This window comes from Artibeus jamaicensis, unplaced genomic scaffold (genome assembly GCF_021234435.1).
Source record: "Artibeus jamaicensis isolate MK-2021 breed Jamaican fruit bat unplaced genomic scaffold, CSHL_Jam_final contig_685, whole genome shotgun sequence".
In the NCBI taxonomy this organism is placed as follows: domain Eukaryota; kingdom Metazoa; phylum Chordata; class Mammalia; order Chiroptera; family Phyllostomidae; genus Artibeus; species Artibeus jamaicensis.
The window spans coordinates 12337307-12360652 of NW_026521924.1; the positions used below are offsets into that span (position 1 = coordinate 12337307).

Sequence of the window (23346 nt, forward strand, 5' to 3'; positions counted from 1 at the left end):
GCATTCAGAGGGGCACATGGGATGGCTTCGTCCTGAGTCTTCACCTGTGCTGAGCAATGGAAATCAGCAGCTAAGGCAGTGAGCTCTGGAAGGAATGACCATGACCTTAGAGGGCCTCATGATTTGGTGGAAGTCATTGAGCAAAGATTCATGAAATGCTGAATTTGCAAGAATACAGAATGATTCTCTGGCCCCACACCGGAGGAACTGCGGAAGGTGCTGGTCTCAGTGTGTCCTGGCTGTCTGAGCAGAATACAAAAATGTTGGGAGGGGTGGGAAGAGATCTTGGGTTTTCTGTGGTAACACGGGAGAGGGCAGTTCCTTTCTGTGGGAGGGAGGGAGGGAGACACTTCCTTGTAAATGGGAAGAAGTTTCATTAAATTTCCAGCATTTCCTGTTGCTGGCATTGCATCCCTGTCCTTCGGGAAGAAGTCCTGGGTCCCCGCTCAGCTCCAATGAGCTCATTAGCTGGGCACACTCTGAAAAAAGAATTAAATAGAGATGGCCTCCCAGCCTGGTGGGTGGCGTGGCCTTGGAGTTGAGGTAATTAATCCCGAGCCTTGATTCCCTGACAAATTTCTGAAGTCTACCCATTTGGGAAAAAAGCAAAGCTATATCTAAACAGATTCCGGATAGATAAAAGAAGACTCAAACATGAAAAAACAAGAGGTAATATACTCCTGAAGAAAATACAGAAAGACTGACAGACCTGCTTAGTGAAAGATACCAGAAACAACAAACAACTGAAGATACACATGTTAATACTCACAGAATATAATGAGACCCTAAGTTTAAATAAGAAAAAAGGCACACATACCAACAGAAATGTGAGCAAAGGATATGAACAGATAATTCAAAGAGCTGTAAGACATCAGTGAGTATCACTCATAAGGAAAGAAATCCAAATGAAAACCAGATACCAGTGATACCTCCCAGATTAGCAAAACTAAAAATATGACAATTTCTAAGACTGCTGAGAAATAATAGTAGTGATAAGAAAGACAGGCAGAAATAGCAAGCGATATTAACTCCAGCTGCAGGAATGTAAATTCACGCCAACTGTTCTAAGGGGCCAGGTGGCAGTGTTTTTGCGTTTTGATACAGCAATTACAAAAACTATCCCAGAGACGACATTTACAGAAAAGTGCAGACGCAGGCAACAAAAACTGAGGACAACTGAAGAGTCAGTCAGAAGAGGAATGGTTATAAAAAATATGGTAATCAAACTATGAGAGAAGCTGTTTTTAAAAAATGAGGTGAATTTCCACCTGGGAAAAGTTAACCACAGAACAGTGAGTAAAGAAGTTACAGAACACTATAAAAGGAGGCAATCCATTTTATAAACCAAAAAATCAGAAAAACCACTATTTATTTTGGAGCTCCTTCTATTTTGTAAGAATTCATGTCCTTCTTATTCCCTGTATTTTCCCCCACCCTATTCTCCCACCTCCCCCTTCCCACTGATAACCCTCCAAGTGGTGTCTATCGTGGTATCTATGATTCTTTCCCTATTCTAGTACTTGCTTAGTTTTGGCGGGAGGTGGGAAGGGGGTTGGTTCAGTTGTTGATAATTGTGAGTCTGTTGTTATTTTTTTGTTCATAGTTTTGATCTTCTTCTTCTTAGATAAGTTCCTTTAACATTTCATATAATAAGGGCTTGGTGATGATGAACGTCTTTAACTTGACCTTATCTGGGAAGCACTTTATCTGCCCTTCCATTCTAAATGATAGCTTTGCTGGATAGAGTCATCTTGGATGTAGGTCCTTGCCTTTCATGACCTTGAATACTTCTTTCCAACCCCTTCTTGCCTGCAAGGTTTGAGAAATCAGCTGATAGTCTTATGGGAACTCCTTCTGTAGGTAACTGTCTCCTTTTCTCTTACTGCTTTTAAGATTCTCTCCTTATCTTTAATTTTGGCTAATGTAATTATGATGTGCCTTGGTGTGTGCTTCCTGGGGTCCAACTTCTTTGGGACTCTGAGCTTCCTGGACTTCCTGGAAATCTATTTCCTTCACCAGATTGAGGAAGTTCTCCTTCATTATTTTTTTTGAAATAAGTTTTCAATTTCTTGCTCTTCCTCTTCTCCTTCTGGCACTCCTGTGATTTGGATGTTGGAATGTTTAAAGCTGTCCTGGAGGTTTCTAAGCCTCTCCTCATTTTTTTTTTTTTGGATTCTTCTTTCTTCATTTTGTTCTGGTTGAATGTAAATCTCTTCCTTCTGTTTCAAACTCTTGATTTGAACCCCATTTTCCTTCCTTTCACTGTTGGTTCCCTGTATATTTTGCTTCATTTCATTTTGTGTAGCCTTCAATTCTTCCTTCATTTTGGGACCGAGCTCAATCAATTCTGTGAACATCCTGATTATCAGTATTTTGAACTCAGCATCAGATAGGTTGTCTATCTCCTTACTGCTTAACTCTTCTTCTGGAGTTTTGATCTGTTCTTTCATCTGAGCCTTATTTCTTCATCTCGGCGCACCTGTTAAGTTGTAAGGGGCGGAGCCATGGGTATTCACCAGTGTGTGGCAATCCTCTTTGCTGCACTGTGGAGCTGTCTGTTGGGGAGGAGTCAGAGAGGGAACAATGCAACCCACTCACTCTGCTCTAGCCCCACTTTCCAACCAACTCTCCTGTGAGACTGGGATGTTTCTCCCACCTTTGCAACCCCCATAGTATTTTGTGGTTAGAAGTTTTGAGTCTTTAGTTTCCAGGTGAGCCAGCCTCTCCTTCCCTGCGTGTTCAGCAGCCATGCGGTGGGTCCTCTCTGCCCACCCAGCTGCTCATCTCTGCCCCTCCTACTGGTCTGGATGAATGTTTTTTTAACTCCTTGGTTGTTGGAGTTCCACACAGTTTGCTATTCTGGCAGTTCTGGTTGTCATCCTTGTTTTGGTTGTGCGAGGAAGCAGTATTTCTGCCTCCACCTCCACCTTGGCCAGAACTCCCAATGTTCATTATTATTGGTAGATTTTTGCTTCCTCCTTCATGAGACTGGCTTATAAATTTGTTTCTCATAATATTCTTGTCAGGTTGTGCTAAATTTGTAAAATGAATTGGGGAGTAGTCTCTCTTCTGTTCTCTAGATGATTTGGTTAATACTGGTATTTTTTCCTTAAAACAGTGTAAGTTACCATGAAATGTCTTGGGCCTATAGTTATCTTTGTGGGAAATTTTTAAATTATGTATTGTTTTAAAAATAGATACAGGACTATTTAGATTTCTTATTTCTTCTGTGTCAGTTTTGGTAAGTTGTATATAGTTGTTTAATTGTTCTATTCCATCTGTTCCATCTTCAAATTTATCCCCAAGAAGTTGTTCATAAAGTATTCTTGTAGAGGGAAAAACACCTGTAGGATTTGAAGTAATGTCGTCTTTTTTATTTCTGACAGATTATTCATACCTTCTCTCTTTTCTTCTTGGTCAGTCTTGCTAGGTATTTACAACAATGTTCTTATTCTTTTCAAAGAATAGATCCAACTTATGGTTCTTTCAATCCCCTCCATTGTACTTCTTCCCCTATATCATTAATTTTGCTCTATTTATATTCCTTTCTTCTACTCTTTTTAGGTTTAATTAGCAGTTCTTTTTCTGATTTATCGAAAGGGGTGTATTTTCTTTCCTGACAAAGCATTGATTCGCAACCTTAACTGCATGTTGGAATCAGCTGGAGAGCTGTCACATGCTTGACCCATCCCCAGAGATTCTCATGTAACTGGTCTGGGGTGGGGTTTGGGCATCAAAAGTTCCCCAAGTACTTCTACTGTGCAGCTGAGCTGGAGAATCACAGATTTAAAGATACACCCTCTACTTACAACTTTAACTGCATCCTACATGTTCTTAACATTTTCTTCATTTGTTAGTTCAAATGATTTCACAATTTCAGTTGTGATTTATAATTAATATACATTTTATTTTTTTAAAGATTTTATTTATTTTTTGGAGAGGGGAAGGGAGAGAGAAAAGAGGAGAGAACATCACTGTGTGGTTGCCTCTTGAGTGCCCCCTTCTGGGGACCTGGCCCAAAACCTAGGCATGTGCCCTAACTGGGAATCGAACTGGTGACCCTTTGGTTCAAAGTCCAGCGCTCAGTCCACTGGGCCACACCAGCCAGGGCTAGTTAATATAAATTTTAAAACGGGCAAATGCAATATATAGTTTTAGAAGTCAGGTAAACAGTTACTTTTGGGGAAGATAGGAGTTGTAACTGATGAAACTACCCCTGTAGTACTTCCAGGGTACTAGTAATATTATATCTTTTGTTCTGGGCAGTAGTTATGTAAGTATGTTCAATTTGTGATCATTCATTGAACTAGACATTTATGATGGGTGTTTATGTAATTTTATATTATACTTCAATGTAATTTTTTGTTTATTTATTTATTTTTAGAGCCAGGGGAAGGGAGGGAGAAAGAGAGGCAGAGAAAATCAGTGTGTGGTTGCCTCTCATGTGCCTCCTACTGGGACCTGGCCTGCAACCCAGGCATGTGCCCTGACTGGGAATTGAACCAACAACCCTTCGGTTCGCAGGCTGGCGCTCAATCCAGTGGCTCAGGGACTGAGCCACACCAGCCAGGGCTCAATATAATTTTTAAAAGTGAAATTTCCTGAAGATTCTATACAAGGAGTAGAAATTTTAATGGCATTAGCCTTTTTATTAGTTGTACTGGAAGACAGAAGAACAGCATAATGCCTTCTAAATTCTAATAGAAAATCATTTCCAACCTAGAATTCTGTATTTGATCTTCAGTCCACTGTGAGGGTAAAATTAAGATTTTTTTCAGACAGGAAGGTCACAGAAAAGTTACTCCCCTGCACCTTTTCTCAGAAACCTCCTGGAGAATGAGCCCCGGTAAAAGGAGGGAGTAAATAGGGAAATGAGGACCTAAGACCTGGGAAACGGAGATTTCAATGTAAGATGAAGGCAAAAGAAACTCCCCAGGTGACAGCTGTGCTTCAGGCCTCAAGAAGCAGCGCACCTAGGAGCAGGCCAGGGGTTCCGGGCAGACATCTACCAGAGAAACGAAAACCAAGAGAGTGCCTGCCCGTGTGGGACCAAACCGAGACATTTTTCAGTTCTGTTAGAGTGCAGAAAGAATCAGAGGTGCCTACACAGAAAACCAAACAATTAAAAAAAACTAAATATGGGAAATATTACATTTAGAAGAAGCAAAGAGTGATCACCCATCCAAAAACTGGGGAAGTACAATCACAATTCAACTGACCTGTGAATAGGAGTTTTATGTGCATAACGTAAACAGGGATGACTGATTTAGCCAAGCACTGTGATATAACTATATTAAGTGAGTATAAGGAAGGGGATTTTATACGTTCTTGTGCTGTGGGACACTGTTGAATGAGGTAACATGAAATAATCAATCCTCAACTTGTATGTATAGTAGGACATCAGAAGATAACTAAACTGAAAAATCAAGAACCAGTTAAAGCCTGGATAAGTAAAAATAGCAAAACCATTTAGACTGGAAAGAAGGGAGGAATGGGAAGGTGGGGGCAGGATGCTGCTGTTTCCTCTCATTAGCACTGTAGGACTTGTGTTTTCCAATACGTGTATATAGTATTTTCATTAAAATAAAATTAAACTGAAAAAAAAAACCAATAACAAAAAAATCCCAAGGGCTTAATAAGTCCTTTAAAACCGTAGATAATCACCTAAAACATTTCTTGAACAACAGGAAGTATATATGTAGCACTCACCAGTAATCATTATAAATTGTTGTTTCACCCCCAATTCTCCCCATACGAGGAGCCAAATTATCTACGTTTTAGTACAGGGTACATGAAAAGCTGCTTCAAAAAAGTCAGAACATACAAAGCAAATATTTTCATTCACCAGATGAGGCTGAATTTAGGCTCTTGTTACTGACATCTAACTTTTCAGGAATATAAACACAATTAGTTTGATCTGTTGCGCAAACTCAGGATATTCATTTATCTTTTATGAGCAGATAATTAATGGAATTAAGTGCCCGAATCAGAAGAACAGATATAGTTTGTATGAGTGAAATTACCTGAAGAACGTCACAAAGAACTGTACCAGGTCCATAAAATTGCTGTGCTGGGAGAAGGCGATCTGCGGCAGAAAGACAGAAAGACAGGCAGCGTGGTTAGGTCGGCTCCCAGACGGCGCCGGGAACTCAGTCTTCTCGGTTGGTTCAACGGTTAAGATGAAAACATACTTTTATTTTAAAGAGACTAACGTAAAGTTTTGCACTTGAGGATTAGTGCCCCGTCCCTTTGTTTTTTCCCCTCATTTAATTGTCAACCCAAAAGTAATACAGCAGGTCTTCCAATAACATTTCATTCAATGTCATTTCCTTATAATGCCCATGAGGTGCCATTGGCACTTAACTCGTGTTTGTATCAATCAGCCTGTGGTAAAATCGGCTTTGTTACATGTTGTTTTGCTTAAAGTCACAGAACGCATCAATGACATCGAGTGAGGGCTCACTGTATCCCGGGGCTTCGACAACCTCTTCAGTGCCCTCTGCTCAGGACATCGTGCGTGAGTTCTCCCGGGCTGACCCTGAAGACCTCTCAGACTAATGACAGGCAGGTGAGTTTGCTTGCTACCTCCCTGGGCCTTCATCCAGACAAAATACTCTCCTGGTTTGCTTCACATTAATTCTTCATCTACGGCGAGGTGGGCAGCCCCTCTCCTTGTGCCCCTCCTTACTTTGACCTTTATGTGCTCAGTGTATACTCACTTCAAGATAATGTCTTTCTTTTTTAACCATATCTCAAATTTTATCTTATTGAGTATCATCTGACAATCAATATAACATCCGCTGGAACTTAATAATTTCATTATACAAATCTTTGTATCGAGAATATGAAAATCCTTAGTGGAGTTCATCAAAACCACCACGGCATTATTTTTTCTACTATTAAGAAAAAGCACCGCCAATTAAACTGTGACAACAAGCTTCCAAAATCCCTGACCGTGCGGTTCATCTCGATTTTGGGGCTATTAGAACATGAGAAAACGTACACCTCAGGATTTATTACTGAGCATGACAATTGTGTCCTCATTATTACCTACGACACATGCAGTACCAGCCAGCTATTACAATGTATTCACTGCTTTTTTTTAGGGGAACGGAGCTGTCTTGGAGACAGAATGATACTACAGATGAAACAATTATTAAAAGAGGTGATAAGTGTTCCAGACAGACAATAAGTATGACAATCAGAGAAGTCAATGATTTTTTCTAATCCCACCCAACCCTCTGCCTTTCTCAGGAAGCAACACCCATCCTGTGGTCACGCTAAGGAGCTGCCACGCCCAGGCGCCAGCACGGTAACCTTCAACACTTTGCCCTCTTTTAACAACCAGACTCACAAGAGGCGGGAGAGGTTTCCTCTGTTTGCCTTTGCAATGGTTTTACTTCCTTTTCATGCTCCATAAATGAAGTTCCAACAGCACCTCTTCAGGCCATAGAATATTATAGGGCACAGAATTTAAAGCTTTTGTATCCTCCTCCTTGCTATCAATTATTATCAGAAATACAAAGGTAACATAAGTTCCGTACCCTAGACAAGAAGAAACTCACATTTTTTGCTTTTCTTTTGTTTATTACAGTAATGCATCCCAAATAAGAAGGCTCCTTGAGAATATGGCTATAGTCCTTACATAAAAGCATTTTGGTAAGACTGGAGAAGGACCACTGTATAAATAAAGTTACTCAGTCTTGAGGAATGAAGAGTCCAGGTTTTACTTAATAAAGGAGAAGGAAACAGATTCTATCTACTCCATTCTGTTTATAGAGTTTAATCTCTTAAAACATTAATATGTTCTCGGTGTTCACATTTAAAAGAAACCCACAATATGCTTTTAATTATTATGGGATGCCAACACGTTTGGCTGCCCAACAGCACTTCTGAGGACTTACCAGGCGTCCCTACGGCCACTCCTCGGGGCAGCTCCCCAGGGCTTCGTAAAGCAGGGCCACACCTCATTCACATCCAGTCAGAAATCATAACGAACCCATGCAAACTGGCTGCCAGTGTGGCTGATATGCAAGACTGACATTACTCTAAAAGCGGCTCTATTGTGTTGAATGTTTATCATCTAAGTCTCCACAGTTACAGAGTTTCTCAGGGAATTGAAAGTCATAATATAAAACTTTATGAAGGATCAACCACTGAGAAACATCCAGCCCTGCTTAATACCCTACGCATTGTGCGTCCCATCTAACAAATGCTGAGAGGGAAGGGGAAGACTTATAAAAATTACACGGGGACAACACGCATGAATTGGGCAGTCCTTACTCACAGACTGCAGGAAAATGCAAAATCAATTTTGCAGAAGATCCGAGTTCAGTGAAAGTACTGTTGGAGAACTGGTCACGTAAAACCACTGCCAAATGAGACTCGGCAGGATCGGCAATGGAGAAGGGATGAAGGATAGAGACGTAAGCCCTTCAAAGTGCTCTGAACAGGACTGAGGGGATCTGGGGAAAACTGATGAGGCCCTCGACTACCGGTTTTAAATCATTCTGTGAAGTCAGCTGTAAAGAGAAAGACTCGTCTCCAAGCACCGCTGCACAACTGATGCCACGATCTCTCTCCTCTTCTTGCTCCATTTTCCTTCAGCCTTTACATGTACATTTACTTACAGTCCTTGTCTTTCCCTAGAAAAGAGGATCCATAAGGACAGGAACTTTGTTGCTGATTATTGCATCTTAGTGCCTAAAGAGGTGATGGCATGTACGAGGTGCTTAATAAATACCTGCTGAATAAGTGAACGTGACACTGGAAAAACAATGACCTCACTTCCCCCAGAATGCGGTAAGACACAATATAGAGATTTACTGCTTCTAAGAACCGGCTCGTAGTTGCAACCATAACTTAGATGTTGTTAACTGTAAAATTAAAAGACATCTTTTATACTTTGGAGTTTCATTTTTCAGGATAATATGCCAAATCAGACTTTTCTGTCATGATTATTATGAAAATGTCAAAATGTGTTTATGGACTTTTCTGATACTAAAGTTAATGAGGATTTCTACGATAAAATCTACTTAATACCAAGAGGAAAATCTCATTATAATTCATAAATTAAACCCCAATGCCATTCTTCCCAAAAAGCAGGTATTACCCTCCACACTCCAGAACATCTAGAATTTACTTGCCTATACATTTCCACAACTGGCTGCTGACTCGATTTTCAGCAGTACGTTTGATTAAGGTGTACTTGCCTGGGCACAGGGTGGGGAGTGGAGGGGCCGAGCTCAGTATGTGTTAAATAAACTCTAAAAAACCAAAACTCAGAAGCCCAGCTGGCCCCAGGACTTGGGGTACAACAAGGAGGACCTGCCCTGCCTAAGCGCAAACTGTGTGCATCAGCCAAACAAGTGCTTTCAGGGGCCGTACTACCTGCACTTGACCCTTCTGTCCCCAGTGTGTCCTCCCTTCCTCACTCAGGCACCCATCACCCCTGGGAAATTCTCTTCTCTACATTCTCTCAACACTTGATCTACTTCCATTTCAGGGCATGGGATAAACATATTCTACCTGTGTATACACAGATAACCTGGAAAAGGAGAGTCTCGTAATTCTGTCTACGAAGATATAAATATATGACTTTTTAACTGTTGCAGGAGAAAGAATGAAAAGGCAATTTCCCATCTACCACACAAGAACAGATGCAGCTTTGTATTCCAAGAACCAGACCAGGGTTCTTAAACTCCTGAGAGCTTGGATCAAAGTCTGAGCCCTGGGCCCTATTCCTACTCCTGTAGCTCTAAGCTCCCCAGCTGATTCTGGTGTCCAGAGGCCATATATTTAGGAAACTCTGAAATTAGGAATTATTTTTAAAATCTCCTTCCTCACTCCTTTCCCTGAACAATTTCATTAGAGTTCCATGAACTGCACTGAAAAAAAAACTGACCCTTTTTACTTTAAAGGTTTGGCCCCAAAAGAACTTAACTTGGATCAGAGGATAGTGCTTTGAAACAAAGAGAGGCGTGGCCCAACCTGGAGGCCGGGAAGTGAGAGGGGAACGGACAGGACGTTTTAGAGTTTTCAAAGTGCTGAGGATATGGGGTGACTGCACGGTAGGCCTGGGGGGCTCTGGAGCTTCGGTGATTATTCTATGTCCACGCCTGTCACACATGAGAGGGAGGGGGTGAAGCATTCTTGACTTTGAGGCAGCACCGGCCAGGCTCTGAAAAAACCCACAGTCTGTGTGCACAGGGCAGAATCTCTGTGGGCTGCGCCCACAGCCTCCTGAGGCCAGCAGCTGCATCAGGGCTCAGCTCCCCCTGGTCTGGGGGCCCATCAAGACCACAGCCCCTCTGCTCCTCAAATCTCTCTGAGAGGCCAGGCTCTGCAGGTGCTGAAGATCTCTCATCAAGACCAGAAAGGGCTGAAACGACATGGCTGCCATCTGGCCTCCTGGCGTCACCATGCCACTCTTGCCACACAGTTCTGGACTCTGCATGGCTGGAAGCCAAGAGAGGACAGATGCCTCCCATGAGAACTCAGGCCTCAGTCGTGCTGAGGATGGAAGGTTCTGTGACCACAGGCTGAGCAGCATATTCTAATCTGGGTCTAGTGCTGCCATCCCCTTGAGTTTTGCTGTGACACAAAATAACTTTCTTTACAAAACAAACAAACAAACAAAACCCAAAGTTCTATATGAAACTCTGTGTTGAGACCACAGGCCCTGGATTGGATCCCAGTGTCCAGCACCTGGCCTCACTGCCACCTACCTAATGCTGGTTTTTGCTGGCACAGAAACTGTATACCCAAGCTCTGGTCAGAGCCCCAAGGCTAGCGAACACCACCGAGCGGCGCATCCGCAGCATGCAAGCCAGCACTCACCGTCTGTCCGCTCCCAACCTCCCACCTCAGCGCTGCTCTGTGCTTTGTACCCCCGATGCCCTACGACCTTTCCTTTTCACCACCGTCCAGAATTTCCATTCTGTTTTATCATTCTCATTAATAATCTAAAAAACATTAAGAACTACATACACTTGGTTGAAACACCAAGTACCAAAAGGCTAATCACGAAAAGCAATAGCTCCTGCTGTCTTCTCTTCTTAACTTTCCTCCTTTAGGAGCCACGGCCCCCTGGATGGTAGCTTCCCAGGCCTCACGGCCCACGGAGAGAAGCCCTCAGGCCTCCGAGGCAACGCTGCTTGGGGGCGAAGTCAGTAGCTCTTGGGGAAGCTCCCTTTGCCATTTTCACCAGGGTGAGGTATCCGGGGATAAGGCGTTTTGTCCTTGTCCCTTGATTGTTCTAGAGACTGCCCAACAGTGGCTAATGAAGCAGTGACGCGCTCCTAGTACAATGCTGTGTGCTTCCCCTAAAGTCGACCAGGCCGGCTCTGAGAGCGACCCCAGCTGGCCGGGGCTGCAGGCCTCCCTGAGGCTCATTACTGCAGCTCATTTCGGGAGGGTAAATAATATACCTGGACTTCTATTTCTTGTTTTTGTATTCTATTTCCTTGTTTTTTTTGTTATGACAATTTTAACTTTACAAAAAGTAGAGACAACAGTCTAATGAATGCAATTGTGTTCGTAACCCAAGTTTAATAATTACCAGCTCATGGCCCATCACGTTCCATCCGTACTCTATCCACCTTCCCTGTGACATGTCATTTTGCAGCTAATCCCAGACATCCTGTCATTTCATTGTTCAGTGTTTAAATACGGATAATCTCTCCTAACTACCCCCTCTGTAAAACTAGGATGCTTGTGTCCTTGTCCCATCCTTCCCTTTTCTTCTACTCTCGATTCTTTTGACAGAATTCCAACCTAAAACAATTCAGTCACCTAACACCACACTGTGTAGGCTGGGATGACAAACTCTGGGTGGCCAACCCTGGCTCCTTTGCACAGGTCAGCAATCACTCCGACCACATCAGAAAAAGCTGTCAGCACCTTTTAAGAAGTTACAACAGAAACAGTTCTGACACCAAACCTGAAGCTCTTGTAACCTACAACTATGCATCCATCTAGCAGACATTTAGGGGTGTCTACAACTGGCTGCCCCTAGGCCATGACTCTGAGGATACACAAATATGAAATGTCGTCCCTGCCCTTAAGGACGTTTTTGCGCAGTGAGAACTAGACAAGTCTATGGCCGTGGAGGCAAAGACAAAGAAAGAAAGTTGCCACGGGACATGCCTAAGGGTCATCAGAGAAACCTTCCCCCGAGTGGCTAAACGAGAAGACCACCTGTACGCCCAACTCAGGCCTGGCTCCTTCCAATCCAGTCCCCTACCTGCTGCCAGAAGGGCCTTTCAAAAATACTGATCTTGGGCCACTTTTTGATTCAAAGCATTTTTAATGACTCCCAGTGGTTTTCAGGCTTTCAAGCCCCGCAGCCAAAACCTCCAGTCTCTTCATGGCGGCCTCTGCCTACCTCTCCAGCATCTTGCTCACAGGACTGTTGTGTTAGTTCTGCTTAAGTCCTTGTAGTTCTTGAAGGTGATCTGACATGCCCTTTCCCCACCCAAATACCCTCTCCCTGACCTCACCCTCCTCAGGACTCAGCTCTGATGTCGCCTCTCCTCACTCAGACTCAGGCGACCAGGGCACTCACTCCTTCTCCCAGCAGCACAGTGGCACCCCACCCCCACAGTGTCTGAAGCAGCTCCTCCTATCCATTCATGGCTGCCGCTCTGGGCCAGAAAGTCTCCTGAGTGAATGGATGTTAAAGGAAGCCTAGTGGGTCCTGGCTATGGGGATCACAGAAGAGAGGTCGGCTCCAGACGGAGATTCACCAGTTCCAGCCAGAGGTATTCACAGGTGGTGTGGATGAGACTGTCCAGGGAGCAGTGGTCCAGAGGAAACACGAGGGAGCAATGTCATTGAGGAGCTCAGAAGAATCAGCCAAAGCCACAGGTGAATGCAGGAGAGAGGAGACGCTCAAGAAGAAGGAATAATAAACAGTGACCATGATGAAAACCACAAGTTAGTACAAGAAGCATGATGCCCCCTGATACAAGGAAAGACTTATACTTTATGTAGTTTAGTTTTAAAAGTATTTCATGGCTTTATAATTCCTAAAACCCTTAAGGTAGAGATACTGAACACCAGGAGGTTTGCATAAATCATCATCATCATTAGTATATATACAATAACTACAAACATCAAAAGTATATCTGACACTATTCATAACAGTCAAAGAGTGGAAACAACCCAAGTATCCATCAACCGATGAGAGGATAAACAAAATGTGGTATATCTGTGCGATGGAATGCTACTGAATCTTAGAAAGGAATGAAGTACTGAAACATACTAAATGTGGGTGAACCTTGAAAACACTGTGTGAAGTGAAGAAGCCGGGCCCACAGGCCCACCTATTATGCAATTCAATTCATATGTCGTGCCCAGAATAGGAAAATCCATACAGACAAGAAGTAGACTGGCGGTTTCCAGGGGTTGGAGAAAGGGAGGAAGGGGAAATGACTGCTAATGGGGGTGGGATTTTTTTTTTGTATGTGATGAAAATATTCTCAAATTGATGTGGTCAAGATTGTGCAACTCTATGAATATATTAAAAACCACTAAATTGTGCACTTTAAATGGGTGAATTGTATGATATGTGAATAATATCTCAATAAAACTTTCACTTAAAAAAGTATATCTTTATCTGAGTCAACAAAAGTTTCATACATCCTTTCCTCGGTATAGCGATCCTGCTAGTACTCATAAACATAACTCTAAAATTGAAATGAATGCCTGCTTCTCAATACAAATTCTGTGTTGCCTTCACTTGGGAACACTAGCCTCTTACATAGAGTAGCAGATGAAACACCCAGCATGGGCAGACTTTAATATTAGTTCCACATCACAATGACCACCTCTGTTGCACAGCCGGTAACAAGCCAGAATCCCGGCTTCACTGCCCACCTCCCCCCTCACACAATGTCTGCCAGTCCATTCTCTGCCTCGAATACCTGCTCTCCCAAACTGTGGTCCTGGCTCAGCTAGCTGAGTGCCTGCTCGCCGGGGAGACACCTAGGGTCGCCTTCAGAAAGCTGAGTTGAGGGAGGGGTGCTCACCCACAGGAGCGACTGACCAGAAAGCAGGCACAACCAGACCCGACAAACCCACCACCCTACTGCACACAGGCTCTTTCAGTCTGGGGGGCGGTTTTTTAAAAACTGCACCTACAAAGACCTGTATAGTTAGTTTCAAACTCCCTCAGTTAGCAGTTACAGGTTTTGATCTGTTCCTAATTATGGAAAAGAATCCTGGAATCAGTTCAGAGAGAAGGAACTTGAGTTTAGCATTACCATTTTTAAAGCACCAATGTTTACATGAATTTCTGAGTAGAGAATTAGATTTCCTCAGTTATTTTGCTTTTAAAAAATGAGAAAGACAGAAAAGTTATTTTGCCTGCACTCAAAGCCATACTCAATGGCCTACACAGCACCATTTAGACATTCCCTATTCTTTACATTTTTACTGAATTTGTAGTCTCTGAGTGCATGCGTGTGTTGAAGAGCTACCTACATCTAGAAAAGGAGAAGCTCTGAGGAAAGTAGAACAAGAAGGAAACATACAGCTCCTGCCGTTGAGAACAAGACTGCATCTGCCTGGGAAGGCGCAGCCCAGCCCTCCACCCAGTGCACACCCAGACACGGTCCCAAACACAGAGGAGCAGCGGCGTGTGAAGACCCTGGGAACACCCAGGGCTGCAGGTCTCATCACACTGCATGCACCAAAGAACAAAAAGACACATTTTCAATAGAACTTACCTGCTTTTTCAAGGAAGGCTTGGCAAACTAAACGGTGAGCACGCCATCATTTGTTTTCAGAAGTGCTCCTGAATACCGCTCTCACAAGGGACCTTACTCATGTGAGCGATCCAGCCCAGGTACAGGGCACCGAAAAATCAGGCAGAAAATCGACATCTCTGAGTCTTAAAACTTAAAATTGGTACTTAAAAAAAATAAGTGTGGGGAAGAGATCCCTCTAGAAGGAAATGCTCTAAAAACATTTCAGGGACTTTCAGAGGGTGGAGCAACAGGGCATCGGGAGGAAAAAAACCAGAGCTCCGCATTGGCAACCGCATGGCTATCTCCAGCACAAAAGCCTGTTTATGTGCATGGAGCCCTCTTTCCAAATGGGAAAAATGTCAGCAGCATTAAGTCAAGATTTTCACTAGGAATCTTAAAAATATTAATTATTGCCCTGGCTGGTGTAGCACAGTGGATTGAGCGTGGGCCTGTGAACCAGAGGATCAAGGCTCGATTCCCAGTCAGGGCACACGCCTGGGTTGCAGGCCAGTTCCCAGCAGGGGACGCATGAGAAGCAACCATACATTGATATTTCTCTCCCTCTCTCCTTCCCTTCCCCTCTAAAGATAAATAGATAAAATCTAAAATAATAATAATAATAATTTTTTCAGCTATAAGCAACAAAGTCTGAAGTTCAGATGGATTCAGAATATCGCCAGGTATGCCATTATGAAAACAATCTCAACTTAAAATAAGTCAATAAATAATATTTACTAGAGTGTAAATCAAGTATTTTACAAATATATATGATCTATAGTTGACAGTGTTAGAAGATGTTACAAACTGAAGTAACACTGACTGGAGCCTAGAGTTCAACCCTCTGGGGTCAGACAAATAACCTAAATCCCTGACTGGCCCCCAAGATTCCCACTGTGTTGATACGTACACTCTGCACAATCTCCTCCATCAGAGTGTGGGAGGGCCTGATCTAATCAGATGACCCCTTTCTAAAGGGGGCCTAGAGGGCAGAAGAAGTCAGAGAAAGCTGAAGCCTCAGATTATATCAATTTTTGTTCTGAAATTTTTATTTGCAAATGTTACTTCTATTACTTCTATTTTCAATTTTAGCATTTTGATAGGCGTATAGTGATATCTCATTGTGGTTTGAATTTTTATTGATGTGATTATAGAACTAGAATCACACAGAATGCCAATTTCTAATTTTTCACTCACTCAGCAAAATTTCCTTGGGATTTATGCAACTTGTTGTATCAAGCGTTTGTTTCTTTTCATTGCTAAGTATTATTCCACCACATGTGTTAGCACAATTTATTTACCCATTCACCTGCTCAATAGTACTTGACTTGTTTCCAGTTTGGGGATCCAATGAATGAAGCTGCTAAATACTGTTATACAGGTGTCTGTGTAAACATCAGTTTTCATTTCTCTGGGATTAATGCCCAGGAATGCAACTGCTGGGTCATACAGTAAAAGCAAGTTTAATTTTATAAGAAAATACCAAACTGTTTTCCAGAGTGTCTGTACTGTTTCCCTCCCCCACCAGCACAACATGATCCAATTTCTCTGCAACCTCTCTAGCATTTGGTGTTTGGTATTACTTCTATTTTCAATTTTAGCATTTTGATAGGTGTATAGTGATATCTCATTGTGGTTTGAATTTTTATTTCCTTAATAGCTTTGATCCGAAACATCTTCTCATGTGGTTATTTGGTATATGAATATCCTCCTTGGTGAAGTGCTTCCTCATGTCTTTTGTCCATTTTCTACATAAATTAGAAAATGTTTTTCAACGCATTTTTCAACATTGCATTCTGAGAATTACTCTTATATTCCAGATATAAGTGCTTTGTCAAAACTATGGTTTGTGAATATTTTCTCCTAGTATGTAGACTTTTTATTCATCCCTTTAACAGGTCTTTCACAGAAGAAAATCTTTTTGTTTTGATGTAGTCCAATTTATTGATTTTTCCTTTTATGGGTCATGTTTTTGTTGTCAAGTCTAAAAACCTTTGCCTAGTCTTAAGATGTAAAGATCTTCTATTTTTTTCCTAAAAGTTTTATAGCTTTGCTTTACATTTAAATCTGTGATCCATATTGAGTTAATTTTTATATAAGATGTGAAGTTTAGGTTAAAGTTCTTTTTTTTTTTTGCCTATGGTTGTCCAATTGTTCTAGTATTATTTGTTGAAAAGGCTATCTTTCCTCCTCTGAACTGTCTTTGCACCAATGTCAAAAATCAGCTGGACGTGTCTACGTGGATCTAGTTCAGGCTTCTTCATTTTATTCCCTGTCTGTTCTGTTATGTGACCTCTGTCTGCCCCCCACCAATAACGTCAATGCTCTGGATACTCTGGCTAAATAAGAAGCTTTATCACGGCATACAGTGATTCTTCCCACTTTATTCCTTTTTAAAAACTGTTATAGGTATTCTAGAATCTTTACCTTTTAATTTTAGAATAAACTTGTTTACATCTGCAAAAAATCTTGAGATTTTTAAAACTATTTTTGATTGGGGTAAAATATATTTAAGACAAAATTTACCACTTTAGCCATTTTTAAGCATATGATTCAGTATAGTTAGGCAGAGATGCTACAAAGATTAGATAAAGGACCATGTGAAAAACTCTGTGTCAATACATTTGAAAAACACATGAAATAAAAAATTATCCTAAATGATTCAAACAGAAGGACAAAATCTAAAATATCCTATAACTATTAAAGAAATTGAATCAGCAGTTAAAAAAATCCCCATATATAAAACACCAGAGTCAAATTATTTTACTTTGATTGCTCAAGTTAAAAATTCCTCAATTTATAATTATTAAAGGTTAGTTTAACCTTGATTTAAAAACCATAACAAGGACAGGAAGGGAAAATGATCATTCTCACTCATGAAATAGATAGAATGTTCTAACCCAAATATTATCAAATTTAAAGTAAGTTTTGCATCCCAGTAATGCTTGAAGAAAGAAAATGACACATCATGCCCAAGTCAGGTTTACCCAGGAATGCAAATGACTTCCTGGGTCCCAAGATTCCCAGTTGTACAACAGGGTGAATGTTGGTGGTGCCATTCACTGGGAAAGGAAGCACAGGGTTTGGGGTTGCCAGAATGGCTATGTGCAGAGTGCGGAGAGCTTGTGAATGTTCAGATAGAGATGTCTAGACAGCAACCAAGAGGACTTCCTGGTCTGGAGCTCCAGTATAAGCTGAGCTGGAGCCAGAGCACCGAGAATCTCCAGTACAGAAGTAGTATCTACAAATGGGATGGAACTATCCAGAGAAACTGGGATGAAAACAGATGAGATCCAACCTGAATCCCAGACAACCCAATATTTAAGGAAGAAGATTCCCTAAAAGACTGGCCAGAGAATCAGGGAAGAAAAGACCAGGAAGGCAAGAAAGACAGTGATTCAAGTCCCTCTATGAAGGAGAGAGTACCGAGAATTCAGTCACTGAGACAGGGCAGTGTCAGGGGGTCCTGAGGGGAGGAGGCAGACTGTTTTGGGCTGACGTGTGAATGAATAAGAGAAAATAGAAATAGAGAATGTGGTCAATGCTTGTAAAAGGATGGCTGAGGAGGGAAGCAGACTATGTGCAAGAGCAAAGGGAGAAGCAGATTAGAGGATGAACTTGTAGACCATTTGGAAGGAAAAGAAAAAGAGGGTGGTTAGAAGAAATACAACACCAAGCCTGTCCTCCACATTCTAGAAAGGAAAAGACTGTTCCTTAGCAACAACTCTGAGATATGAATATGAAACCAACAGAACTGGAACGCACCCCCATCCTAACTGATCTGTGACAACGTGCGTCAGTTGACCACGCTTCTGAAAGGTAGCAGAGAGCCACGGCCCTCGTCCAGCAGCCAGGCCTCCATGGCTCAAGGCAAACCAGTTCCTGAAAGTCCACCCATCCCTCAATTCCACATTTACCCAAAACGGAGGGGGTGAAAGTGAAAAGAATTAAGGCAAGGCCGCAAGGACACAGAAGCCAACGATGATAAAAAGCAAAAAAGGGACCATGGGTCTTGGATAAGAGGGACTCCACTGGTCCCCTGGGAACAGAGAAAATGAGCAAATGAACAGCAGCAGTGGCTGCAGAAGGTGACATGAATCCTCCGACTTCCCCTCTTAGGTCACACACATAAACAACCTGAGATGTGAAGAGGGAACCCGAACTGCACAGGAGCGAGACAGGACGCACACCCACATCTGTCTGACTACAAGGCCCAGGTCCCTTAATGCAACCTCATACTGCCTCCCATTACATACCACCCCATCCTCCTTTAAACTCTGATAGCATTTTTGGGACCTTTTCATGCGGCACTTTCCACACTCGGGCTTTTGCAGGATGTATGTGTGTTTGTTTCCCTTATGCCCACCTTACTCATGCCAGAATTGAAGCTCATTATGTAGCTGTACAAATTTTCACACGGCAAGTGCTCAATGGAGAAGTTAGAGTTATAATGATCAAATTTGTTACACGCCAACTTGCTTTCAAAATCGCCAGTAACTTTCCTTCACAAGTGGTTTACACCCTCCCCCCTACAATTTCCTAGAGTATTACTCACACGCTCAGCCCACCTTCGCCATAGATATTACAGAGGCAAAGAAATACTGTGCATCTCATTTATCGCAAGTTCCAAATTAGAGAATTTGTCTCCTCTAAAGAGAGTTCACCATGGCTGCAGAAGAGACCAAAAAGCACAACTTACCTGAATTTTGATGGGCCAGGTGAAATTACTAACATAAACAAAGAAAGTGATATTTGGGTGGTTACGAAAATCAAACTTCTCGTTAGAGAAGCTATCTTTGTACTCCTTGATGTTGGTTTTCGAAACAACAGGCATCTCTTCTCCAGCTTGGGTTCCAGCTATTAGGAAGAAAAAAATAAAACAGAAGAGCCTTTTTTTTGGGGGGGGGGGCAGAATCTACCCTCATTACTAATAAGGATAATCGCATTTATTAAACACCATGTCCCAGAATCAGCTTTTAAGAGCTCAATAGCATTTAACCCTAACGATAACTCTATTATCCTCATTTACAGATTAGGAAAGTGAGGCTCAGAGAAACTAAGCAAGTTGGTTCAGGTCACACAGCTGACAAGAAGGGGAGCTGGGATTTGAAGCTGGGAAGGAGGCTGATACACAAGCCCATGCCCTTAACTAGAATGTTTTACCAGGAATCCCTGCAACTCCCCTTCACTGAAATGGGCTGCACGTGGCCGTGAACTTACAGATACCACTAGAATCCTACTAACAAGCAATGGCACCTACTGTGCACACTGCACTTTGACTGCTCTGCATTTCCCCTCGTACACTTGTCTGGCAGTGTTCCGTATGTCCTCTACCAGGGACGCTGATTCTCCCCTCACTTCCTGACTAGCAGTGACCTCAAGCCTCAGCAGTAGCAGGGAGGACAGAACTGTAAGGGTCACTTGGTCCCTTCTGCTGCCAGCTACGACTGTTGTTAAGTCCCCCCAGTTTGGTATAAATGCATCTATTCCCCAAAAGTCTTTCAGCATTCCATATTCTCCCTCTGCCGGGAATTCTAGTGTCTGTAAAAGAGTCATGAAATGGGTATTTTCGAAGTCTGAGTTAAATCTGTGACTGGAGCCCAGGCTGCCAGGTCCTCAATGAGACAGTCACTGCAGATCAGCACATGCTCAGAAAGGTGACCTTTCTCAAGACAAATACTCCAACAATGCACACCTTTTCTTAAAGTCTCTCCTCACTGCAAGTTGCTGAATTTTTTCTGAATTCTATACAATCTTTTAAGACATCATAAACATAAAGTGACAGGCAAAGGTACTGATTTTATTTTGCTTCAGTCAAATGAGTTGTGTTTTGATCAAAATCCAGAACTGTATAATAATAATAATAATGAAACACTTAGTGAGAATTTACCGTTCTGTAAGCACTATGCTGAGTACTTTGTTACACCACTTCATTCCCATGACATTCTGCATGGTTAAGTGCTTTTCACACGACAAACTGGGTCAGAAAGCTTAAGCATTTTGCCTGATAGCAAAGCGCAGTACAGTAAGTAAGAGGTAGAATTCAAACCTAGGCCAGTCACGCTATGTTCTTAATCACCGTGGAAGGCCCACCCTTCACTTTTTTAGTGGATTTTCTGCCCAGGCACATTTTCAGTGACTCGCAGTAGGATGAACAGGAGAGCAAAAGCTGTGCTCCCGAGTTTCATTTAATTCCCAAGTACATTTCCCTGTACCGACTGAAATCTCATTCTACTTTGTTTCCGTTGCTTGCATCTACGAGTCCCTTGCCTTTTTCACTTCTGAAGCAGGGACGGAGATGGGGAGCGTGGAATGAGCCTGACACCATGGCAGGCACTGACGTGCAGGGCCTAATTTATCTGCACAACATTCTCTTTACCATGAATAACCCTAAAATCTAGAGGGGAGTTTAAAATTGCTCAAGGCCTCCCAGCTAATAAGTGGCAAAGGGGGGCTTCAAACCCATCTGTCTGTCTCCAGAGCCCCCTTTCTCAACTCCTACATCATGTTTCTTAATCTAGACCTTCCATTTAGAAGGTCTTCTCTAGGTGGATTTTTACCTGAGAAGCTGGCGGCCCAGGTGATATTGAGGTTGAAGTTTTTGGAGGCATTGATGAACATGTCCAAATCCCTGTTTTGCTGAGGAGAGGTACAAATAATTAGAAAATTAATTAGAACAGTGTCCAGATTTTAAAATAAAGCAGTAATTAAAGTTTACTACTTTTACCTTTTCTTAAAAAAGGATTTATGTTATTTTTGGAGAGAGGGGAAGGGAGGGCGAAAGAGGGGGTCAGAGACATCAAATGGTTGACTTTCACATGCCCCCATGTGGGGACCTGGCCCGCAACTCAGACATGTGAGGGATTCCTGACCAGGAATCGAACAGGTAACCTTTTCATTCACAAGTCCACGCTCAATCCACTGAGCCACATCAGCCAGGGAACCTTTGTTAATTACAAAGCAGGTATTTTACTATGTCTTGAGAGAAACCGACATTAGAGTGAGCAAAATTTCTAACTAATATAAGAAATATACCCCAAATAAATCTGATTTCTCTTCTATACAAATATATGAAATTTAAGCCCTGGCTGGTGTAGCTCAGTGGATTGAGCGTGGGACTGTGAACCAGACAATTGCGGTTCGATTCCCAGTCAGGGCACATGCCTGGGTTGCAGGCCGGTTCCCTGCAGGTCAGTTCCCAGCAGGGGACGCACGAAAGGCAACCATACATTGATATTTCTCTCCCTCTCTCCTTCACTTCCCCTCTAAAGATAAATAAATAAAAATCTTTAGAAAAAAATTATATGAAATTTAATGGTTTATCAAATGCCAACTCCATGAAAAGAATACCTTTAAAACAAAACAACCCCTCACCACAGCACAGTGACTTACATCCTGTGACCTACATTAGGAAAAACAGCCTCCTAAGGAACCTCTGGGCAGCTATTTCCAAATGCCTGGACAGGAAAACACTTGATCAAGTGACCCACTTTCTAGGCATTTATAAATTCAGCCTAAGTACTTCTGAACTAATAGATTATATACAGTATAAAGTTCTCCAAAATGAAAATAGACTTTTAAAAAGCATATAAACCTGAAACAAACTAAATAATGTGATTGTATTCGTTCATGATTTGAATAACATTTTTCTCTCACTAAAAATATTATTTCAAGTGAAAGACAACTAAATGTCTTTCTTTCATTAGCTTTAAAAAGCTTGTTTACCACTTAGAGATACAGCAATTTGAGGAGCTAGTTTGACTTTTGATTCTAATGATTAAAAAAACATCTCAAGCCCTGGCTGGTATAGCTCAGTGGATTGAGCGCGGGCCTGCGAACCACACAATCGTGGTTCGATTCCCAGTCAGGGCACATGCTTGGGTTGCAGGCCAGTTCCCAGCAGAGGAAGCGTGAGAGGCAACCACACATTGATATTTCTCTCCTTCTCTCCTTCCTTTCCTCTCTAAAAATAAATAAAATCTTAAAAAAAAAAAAGACATCTCAGAATTATGTTGAGCCAAATGGAGAAGTTCAGGGGGCCATGCTGGATAAATTTTAATACTAATTTTTACTTTCTATTGGCGTTTGGTAAATAAATCTTTCTTGGGGGTCAAAGGATCATTTCTGCAAATACATCAATGTGGTAGCCCTGCCTGGTGTGGCTCAGTGGGTTGTGTATCATCCTGCAAGGTGAAAGGTCACTGGTTCAATTCCTGGTCAGGGCACATGCCTGGGTTGTGGGGTCAGTCCCTAGTCAGGGTGTGTACGAGAGGCAACTGATCGATGTTTCTCTTTCACATCAATGTTTCTCATACTTTTTCTCCCTTCCTTTCCCTCTAAAAATAAATAAAATCTTTAAAAAAATAAAATTTTTAAAAAGATGTTATATTTTTATGTTTTACAACAGATCTAACTCTGCTGATATTCTTCATTTTGTAAAATCATAAAACATATTAGAAAATTAAGATTCTTAAAGGGTGTTGTTTTGCTGGTTTTAACAGGCAAAAACCACAACAATGGAAACATTTTCAAAGCAGAATCTCCAAACCAGAAGTCTCCCTCACAGAGCAGATACCTTCTCACTTATTGCTACAACCTC

General features: G+C 42.0%; 1 protein-coding gene across 3 annotated transcripts in view; it reads right to left on the reverse strand.

The window, feature by feature from the left end:
* The window catches only part of ATRN (attractin), a 156938-nt gene that overhangs the window by 27120 nt on the left and 106472 nt on the right, over positions 1-23346 (reverse strand). For all 3 annotated transcript variants that reach the window (XM_053671406.1, XM_037147756.2, XM_053671407.1), the window contains exons 23-25: positions 21308-21386; positions 19447-19604; positions 6024-6085 (exon numbers count right to left, since the gene is read on the reverse strand). In XM_053671406.1, the coding sequence (XP_053527381.1) occupies positions 6024-6085; positions 19447-19604; positions 21308-21386 (299 nt within the window). The remainder of the gene's footprint in view (positions 1-6023; positions 6086-19446; positions 19605-21307; positions 21387-23346) is intronic.